Raw genomic sequence first — 10,000 nt, 5'->3', positions numbered from 1 at the left:
GGTCGTATTAACGGCATAATTTTATAAAGAAAATAATGACTGAGGACACCAAAAGGTGGCCGTTGGTCGTAGCAACGAGGTGGTCAGATTAACAAGATTTTCAGATAAGAGAATGTGTGGGCTTTCGTTTGGGCCACGAAAAAGTGGTTGTATTAATGGGGTGGTCGTAAGGCAGGGTTCCACTGTAAGTTGTAGCAATAAACTGGATTAACCAGGAAGTTAAAGAAATATTGTTGGCTACCCAATTAAACTTCATTTTACACTATAATGACAAAACAGATATTTTTCTGAGGTTAAAAACTTGGCTACCTATTACTCATGTCAGAAAGAAAAAATTCCTGTCTCCTCGCGTATCACATTTCAACGCAAAAATTTGTTAAGCTCGAATATTACACAACATGATGAAGTCATAAAGGCCACCTTTTCCAGTGAAACATTATTTCATTGAAACAAACAACATATTTGCTTTTAGAGGCAAAAGACCCTTCCTATTAATTTTTATTGTGTGCATGTCAAATTACTATATGCAACAAAATAAATTTCAAGATCAAACCCTTTCCTGAAGAACTTTTTCCTTGAAAAATGAAGCACAAAATAGACGACAAGCTTTCTTTCAAATAATTTTTCGTTGTTAGGTTCCAATTATTTTTTTACCTGAAGATTGTGCAGAGTTGAGAACAAATAAATAAAAATAGCCAGACAACAGAGATCACAGATCCAGTAAAGGTCTTTGATTCCTTCTCTGTCCTTGTTGAACCCTTCTTTGTTGAAGCTACCAGAGAATTTTCCATTTGGTTTCAGTGTTGTACATAACACCACATTTGGTAAAATATTAGAAATACAGCTCACTTTGATTACGGCTGGACGAGCGAAAGATTGTTGTCGAAGTCCATTACTAGCCCCTTTTAAGACTCCAGATATTTATTTTCCACCACCAATCTTGTTTATCCAATTGACGTTCCATTCTTGAGCTCCATAACGATAAGATCCACCAAAACACCATTTGTGTTTCAATGACTTCAATTTAACTAATCATTGAGCCGATTCTTTGATTTTGGTCAAATACAGTACGCATTTAACATGTGCATTGTAAGTAATTTAATTATATGGAAATTTTAGGTATACACGTTTAAGTTAGCTTGGGTGAGTATTGAAAGTAAACATATATTAGTAGCGTAAGTATCACCTGTGATTTGTATTGTGAATCGTGTTTCTTTTGTGTTGTGTTTGGGGTCTGTCGGCAAAATTTTTAAAACTGCATGTGAGCCAACTCAGAACTACTGTACCTTAAATTTTTCGAAAATTTAAGGTAGCTCTAAATTGGCTCCCATGAATTAGCCAATACAACAGTACAACAGTGAGTTAGTCGATTACGTTTTAAAAAACTTAATCAAGTAACTCACTGTTGTACCCAATTCAAACCCTTTGGGAACAAGAGGCTTTGGGTAGCCTATACTTTGTTCGAAGGATTTTTACCTGACTTGTACTGCCTTATACAAGACAAAGAAATCTTACGCAGGCGCAGCCCGAGTGCGACCCGAAAAAGAAAAAAGGCCAAAGTGCCAACAACAGAGTCAAAAACCACACTTTGTTCTTCGAACAAAATAATAAAACATTTTGTTCCAGGTATTTCCATATGATTTAAATGCAAATGCTTCATCATAATGCAAATACAATACACAAAGAATCTTAACCCCAGGGGATTCAAATTGGGTACTAGCGGATTTGGTCAATTACTATAATTCTACAACAAAGAATTAACAAAGAGTTCATTTTTGAGATATAATCAAGTAAACTCGGAATATAGGGTGTTTTTGGAGAGCTTCTATGGTGCCATGCTAACCTATTACGTCATAATAGTGGGCAGATGTTGTTACAGTGCTCAAAGATTATTATTGTTCTTTTTCTTTGGATTTCAAAACTATGTTAACTAAACACTAAGTGACCCACGTTTTAAGCTTTGATTTAAAAAAGACATCTGTTTATTTTAGCTGGAATTTTCCTATTTCATGGTCCATCATTACTAACTTTAAAATCTTGAGAGAGCTACATCGAGGTCAGAAAATGACATCAAAGACTCACTAGTTTAAAAATGCACTGTGTGTAAACACAGCTGAATTAATGTGCGATGGGAGTCGGGCTTTCAGACCTAAAACTCACATTTTGCACATAATTATAGTAAGCTGTATTTACATCTGACATTTTGAGCTAGCGAGCAAATGATGTCACTTTTCCCTAGATCAAACCCTCTGAGGTCATATCACTCAGTTTTGAACGCGAGTAATGGCTGACCGTGAAATACAAACTATTAGCCTTCGAGTAAAAATCAAACCTCAAAATTTGCCAGTTAGGTGTGAGTAGTATAGTAGTTGGGGGATATGAGCTCATTTTTGCGTTGAAATTTGACCTTGGGATTTTTGCATTGAAATTTAACCTTGGAATTTGCGCTGAAATACTAGCTCTTTCAATACTACTTCTTAATGCAGTGAATACAAATAATTAATTCAAAAATACATTCAAACAAAAAATCAATTACAACACAAAATTTTTTCTATATATATATTTTTCAAAAATTCAAACAAAGAAAAAAATTAATGATACATGTAAATCCAATACTGCAATCCAATATGTTTAAATATTTGCATAATCAAATGGAAAAATCAGCATAGCGTGAAATTCTCGGAAATAAAGAAAGGGGGTTTTCCCATGAAAATGAGTCAGTTTTAACCAATCACAACTTTCATTTTTTTTACCAAAATTGTTTCTCAAATGAATTTTATTTCCAAATTGGTTTCTATTTTGGAAGTGTCTCTGGAAGATACAAGCAACATGTTTAAATATTCACATAATCAATCAAATGGAACATGAAAACAAAATGAAGGGTTTTTTCCCGTGATTTTTAACCAACCACAAGCTTCACATTTTTACTTCACAATTGTGAAATTTTTCAGTGAAACTTTTCAAATTTGTGAAGTTATTTTGTGAAGTTTCATGCATGAAGTGTGTTTAAATATTCGCATAAATAAATGAAACAGGAAAAAATCACCATTCTCGGAAATTCATACGAATAAATTGGTTTTGTGGGTAAACTTTGTCAGTAAACTTTGTGAGTAAACTTCATGAGTAAACTTTATCTCATTCTATTTTGTAGTGACCGTAAGCATAACTTGTGATACCATTTACGCGGATATAGCGCTTGTCATCAAAGCATGATAATGACACTCTATTCAATTCATAGCTTCCAAGTTGATGCATTTAACATATTACTTCATATAATTGTACATGAATTGCACAATTGAACTACACAATGAATTAAGTCAAAATTATATAAACTGTCCATTTTGTGAACATCGAATATCTGATTATTATACAGACAAACAAAGTAATTGCTGTGAACAACCTAATATAATTGAAGATAATAGTTGTTTATTATGCATTAACTGTGGTCAAATTACTGGCGAGCTGTTTAAAAATACTTACATAGATTTTTATGAAAATATGTACAAGATTCGTAAAAAGTCAGTCTATATAAGAAATACCATATCCAGAATGTATTATCAGATAGAGAACACCAAAACAAATTACCAATATCAAGAGATATAATAAACTGTGTTTGCACGACATTTGATCTAATAAACACGGTTGTACCACAAGTTAACAAAGATAGAAGAAGGATAATATCAATCAAATTTGTAATACACAAGCTTTTTGAAAAATGGAATTCGAAATTTGATATCCCACTTACTAAATCCAAAAAGACTTTGCATAATTATACTAAATATTGGGATCAGCTTTGTTTGTTGATTGAACTTTGAATTTTTATCATATTTTGATTTTAATTTTTCATTTACTGTTGGAACTAAATCGATAATTGTACCATCGAGAAGATTTATTTCGTTTTACAGTTTTTTTTCTTCAAATGGAATTCCACGAAGATATGATTGTAAATCAGTCAAAAATTTAAGCATATGTTGATCCTTTTGGATCCTGTTTTCTGTTGATCCTTTTGGATCTTAGTGCGGCGTTTGACACGGTCGATCATTCCATCTTGCTAGATCAGCTGACCAAGGTTGTTGGCTTGCAGGGTAAAGCGCATGACTGGTTCCACTCTTACCTGTCTGGTCGGAGTCAACGAGTCGCAATTGATGGATCGATGTCAATGGAATTTTCTCTGGACTGCAGTGTTCCCCAGGGTTCTTGCCTGGGTCCACAGTTGTTCGTTATTTACACCTCTTCCCTCTTTATGATCATTGAACGTCACCTTCCTCAAGTCCATTGCTACGTCGATGACACCCAACTCTACCTCAGCTTCAGTCCAGGCGATGATGATGCCCAGGATGTCGCGCATCGCGCTATGGAAGCATGCATTAAGGACATTTGAAAGTAGATGATTGATGGGCGGCTGCTATTGAACGACACGAAGACTGAGTTTCTTGCTATCGGAACTCGTCAGCAGTTAAGTAAACTTCGTTCTTCTAGCATAGAAGTTGGCAACCAGAAGATTGGTCGTTCTTCCAGTGTTAAGAACCTCGGCATTATGTTAGATGAATCTCTTGGGATGAACAGCCATATTAACCAGAGATGCAAGGCCTCCCTCTACCACATTCATAACATTAGGCGTATATCGAAATACTTATCTAAGGAATGCTGACAATCATTAGTCCATGCTTACGTAACTTCAAGGCTGGATTATTGCAATAGTCTATTGTATGGGTTACCCAAGTACCAGCTATCGAAATTACAACCCATACAGAATATGGCAGCCAGGCTTATAACGGACACAATGAAATTCGATCACATTAATCCTGTACTTTACAACCTTCATTGGATGCCAGTAAATTATCATATTCAATTCAAGATCTTGATGATTACTTTTAAGGCGATTCATGGCATGGCTCCTAGTTATTTATGTAACCTGATCTGTATTAGATCATCGTCTAGGTATTCATTACGCAATAAAGATACAATATTTTTAGAACGCCCAAAAGGGGTTATGCGCACAACTTTAGGTGCCCGCTCGTTTCATGCCTCTGCGCCTGCGCTGTGGAACAGCTTGCCTGCGCACATCCGCACGATTGATTCACTAGCGCTATTTAAGAAATCTCTTAAGACTTATCTTTTTAAGCTAGCGTTTTAGATTTGCATTACGATCTTATCGGTATTTTGTATTTTATTTATGTACTTTTTAATCATTCATTCATTTATTCATAATTTATTTATTATTATTAATTTATTTTTGTACTCTTATTGTAATTATCTATTGTAAATAGCATCTTTATTGTAATGATCTATTGTAAATATTAGTTTTCTCGTTTTGTAAAGCGCCTTTGATCATTCTATAAATGTTAAAGTGCGCTATATAAGTAAATAAATTATTATTATTATTATTATTATTATTATTATGATTAAGCAAAACGACATAACTCAAGTTTTTGATTATAATTTTTGCTCTCTGCATAAGTACCTAAAAGTTAACCAGCTCCTGAAATAGATCCTAAAACGATTGGATTCAATGTTATACTACCAGCTATTGTACCTATTACTATAAGTCCAGTTGAGGTTATTTTACATGATAAATCCATTCTTTTATTATGTTTAAAAGCCTTTTTAATTAAATATCCAAAAATTTTTATGGTAATGAGCAAACATCTTTTCTACTTCTTGGATTTTGTCTTTCGGTAAATCTGATGATATATGGTTCCAATCAAAAATGTTTTTACGTTTGTCTGTCATTATAATCTTGTATATATTATTTTAATGAATGTATTTAATAAAGATATCAAGTTCTTCATTTGGTACATCGTTGTTTATTAGTTTAACTATAAAATGGCTGTTTTGTAACGCTAAATTCATATTTAACATTTGTATATGTGTATTCTGATCTGATAAGAAAAAATCATTTAATGCAAATTGAAACCCATAATAAATTTGAATGTTTAGTTTTTCATAATTTGATTTGAAAGAATTATATATAATTTGAATTTGTTTGATTATTGATCCACTAGAAAGTAGGACTCTTTTACTTCCATTTATAATAAATATTTTATCTGATAAATCAGTAATAAGATTACCTAACAGAGCAGCCCTAGAAAAAGCCAAGAGAAATGGTGTGTCGACTGCAGCCTTCAGTGCTCCAAAACAATTGACTGGGAGATGGCTTACAAACTCCCTTTCTGCAGCACTAAATCTACCAAATTAATTATTTTTCAGTTTAAACTACTTCATAGGCGTTTAGCAACAAGTGATTTTCTAAATAAAATAGCCATTAGAGAAAACGATATTTGTACCTTTTGTAGAACGGAAAAGGAGTCTCTTTTTCATTTATTTTGGTCATGTAGCGAAACGTCTTGTTTTTGGCGGGGCTTTACAAAATGGTTGGCCGAAAATCAAATAAAACTAAAATCCAACATTTTCACTCCCAATATAATAATTGGCCTGAGACCGGACACCCTATCTAACATAAAGCAATACTTTTACTTCCTTGTTGCCAGATATTACATATGGTCCTGCAAAACAAAGGAAGTACTGCCAAAAATAGAAAGATTTCCTACTTTTCTATGTTCTTTAGTACCTTTTTAATCTTAAACCTCAACAAAATAAATTAATTAAATTAAAACATGTTTAATATAAACGATTTAAAAGGAAGCCATGCATGCACGGAATAGATTAATAATTTAGCTGAGAAATCGTAGTAATAGACCGAATGCATAAATGGTGGCCAAAAAAAATATTCTTTTGTTTATGTGCTAATTAGACTCACTAGCCTCGCTCTCTAGCAACATTTCTTTTGTATTTTGTCCATGCAAACAAGGCTAGTGAGGCTAATTAGCACATAGACAAAAGAATATTTTTTTGGCTGCCATTTATGCATTCGGTCTATGACTTTTTTCTTTTTTGTTTGTAGCTTACTGAATACATGTATGTTATGTAATGTATTCTATTATTGTATTCCAGTGTATGTAAATGTTGTTATTTAAGAAATAATTAAAAAGAAGAAAAAGTTTTAAAAGTAATCATATTGTTTTGTAGAGTAAGTGCATTGTATTGTAAGTAGTGCGTAAGCAATTCAATTATTGTTAAATAGTTTTGATGGTAATATAATGGATTTTAGTAGTTGTGAATTGTTTAATTGTTGTAAATTGTGTAAGTAGATGTAACAGTGTTGTAAGTAGTGTAAATAAATAAATTAAAAAGAAAAAAAAAAGAAAAAAATAATGTGATGTCTTTAAAATATCAAAGCCATTCATGTTGATTGGTATATGCATGGTAAATTGTTCATTAGAAGATACCCTGTAAATAGAATTTTTTCCTTTGACTTTAGTGAGGCGTTTGATCACACAATATCCTCTGTAGTAAATTGAAGCAAGTTAACATTAATCCATATATTATTAATTGGCTTAATAGGTTTTTAGATCAGAGAAAGCAGAGAGTTGTTCTCGATGGTTACAGTACTGAATATGTTTCTATAAATAGGGGTGTATTTTAGATCTATAGTAAGCAAAACGCTAATGTATGATTTTCATTATAATTATATCAAACAAAAGTACAATAATAATAAAGCAAAATTATTATTCACAGATACTGATAGTTTGTGTTATGAAATTGAAACTACTTATGTTTACCAAGACTTTTGTAATGATAAAGATAAATTTGATTTCAGTGATTATACTGAAAATAGTCAATTCTATGATAAAACTAATAAGAAAGCTGCTGGAATTCCAATCACTGAATTCATTCTGGATAGCACAAGTGTTACTAATATTTTTAAAAATACAACCACACTTTTAAATTTTAATGTTACACTCACTGTGGCTGAAGATGATGTTTGAAACATGTTCCGTAAATTCAGAAGTGTGGTTGTATTTTTTAAAATATTCTTATATTAAAAACAATGATCAAGATAATAAAACAGCCAAAGGAATTAAAAGGATTGTTATTCAAAAACATATCAAACATGAAGACTACGCATGTACAAACAAACTTTATACGTATACAAAACAAACGTATCATACAATGAAAACCATTAGAAGCAACCATCATCAAATTGGAAGCTATGAATTAAACAGAGTTTCATTATCATGCTTCGATGACAAATGATTTTTATTAGACAATGGAATAAAATCATATGCTTATGGTCATTATAAAATCAACACACCAAAACAATCTGAATGATAAAGTTTACTTATAAAGTTTACTCATAAAGTTTACTCGCAAAATTTACTCATAAACTTTACTCATAAAGTTAACTAAAATGTCACTCTATGATGATTTTTTTTCTGTTCCATTTACTTATGCAAATATTTAAACACACTTCATGCATGCAACTTCACAAAATAATTTCACAAATTTGAAAAGTTTCACTGAAAAATTTCACAATTGTGAAGTAAAAATGTGAAGCTTGTGGTTGGTTAAAAATCACAGGCAAAAACCCTTCGTTTTGTTTTCATGTTCCATTTGATTGATTATGTGAATATTTAAACACGCTGCTTGTATCTTCCAAAGTCACTTCCAAAATAGAAACCAATTTGGAAATAAAATTCATTTGAGAAGCAATTTTGGTTAAAAAAATGAAAGTTGTGATTGGTTAAAACTGACTTGAATATATTTATTAGATCATTTTCATGGGAAAACCCCCTTTCTTTATTTCCAAGAATTTCACGCTATGGTGATTCTTCCATTTGATTATGTGAATATTTAAACATATTGGATTGCAGTATTGGATTTATCATTTGTTTCTTTGTTTGGATTTTAAAAAACATATAGAAAAAATTTTGTGTTGTAATTTTTGTTTAAACACATTTTTGAATTAATTATTTGTATTCACTGCATTAAGAAGTAGTATTGAAAGAGCTAGTATTTCAGCGCCAATTTCAAGGTTACATTTCATCACAAAAATCCCAAGTCAAATTTCAATGCAAAAATGAGATCACACCCCCAACTACTATACTACTGATGTGAAGCAAACAAACTTTCAAATTTTGAAGAAAAAAAGTGATTTTTTTAAACATATCGTAACTGGGATGGTGTTTCATAATGGTACCATAACATTGCTGTTAAAGACTTGCCAACCTGTCGACATGCAAAAACGGTGAGATTTTCAAAAATTATTCCCAAATATAGTGAGAATGATGGAGAAATAGTGACAAAATAACAAAACAACATTTTACAGTTGTATACACATAATTTATATAATTTACGCACATAGAGCGGTTTTCAATTGAAGGTCGAAAGTAATCAGCGAACTGCTTTGGTTTTGCATTACTTCACTCAGTGATTGGTTCAAAGTTCCCGCACCACTTTTTCAACCAATCAGAAGTCAAACCAAAGCCAATTGTGGCTCGCGCGTGCACATTTTCCTTTGTGTTGGCTACATGTAATTACTTCGAATTTTGATTGGTTTGCTGGATTATGTCTCCATCCTTTTTGATTGGGCAAAGTTTTGTGCTTTTACAACACTCGATTGAAACTGGCTCTAAAAATAATTTCTATTAAATTGTTGTAGTAATTATACGTCTTATATGGGCTACACCTGTATATGGCAGTTGTCCACGAACTATTAAATGACTACTTCCTGCATTTGTATTAGACTATGCTGAAAAAAGACATCAGATTTTTGCTTTCAGTTTCAGAACAACAAATGATTCTTCCATCTCATGACTCATTTTCAATTTGTCGTGAGAATTTAGTGAGACCGTGAGAGTTGGCAAGTCTGCTGTTAGGTGATACAGTGCAGCGATATTTTTCGTTATGTCACCCATTGTTAAGAACCTAATTGGCGGTTGAAACAATAACTTCTTCTGTTCCTTGGTTCAAAAGAAATGTGACATCAATGTTTGTAAACAAGAAATATCGCTATAGTAGTTATAACCCTTCTAATAAGAAGATCTAAGAAAGGAGTGAAACTGGTGTAGCCACCTTAAGCTACGAATTACCTCTGTCACAGAGATGTTGCCAGATTTCCTCTATGTGTGACGCATCTCGGAATCTCCGACATGTTCTC

At 32.2% G+C, this 10,000-nt stretch overlaps 1 protein-coding gene across 1 annotated transcript in view; it reads right to left on the bottom strand.

Moving 5' to 3' along the window:
• Positions 1 to 10,000, bottom strand: part of LOC138020297 (F-box only protein 31-like) — a 36,114-nt gene that overhangs the window by 25,948 nt on the left and 166 nt on the right. The window contains exon 1 of the mRNA XM_068867303.1: positions 9,933 to 10,000. This exon is cut by the window's right edge and continues 166 nt beyond it. Coding sequence (XP_068723404.1) covers positions 9,933 to 10,000 — 68 coding nt within the window. The remainder of the gene's footprint in view (positions 1 to 9,932) is intronic.

The sequence above is a fragment of the Montipora capricornis genome, chromosome 10, assembly GCF_036669925.1.
Source record: "Montipora capricornis isolate CH-2021 chromosome 10, ASM3666992v2, whole genome shotgun sequence".
Classification (NCBI taxonomy): domain Eukaryota; kingdom Metazoa; phylum Cnidaria; class Anthozoa; order Scleractinia; family Acroporidae; genus Montipora; species Montipora capricornis.
Note: the sequence above shows the minus strand (reverse complement) of the source record. Positions and strands in the feature narration are given on the sequence as shown.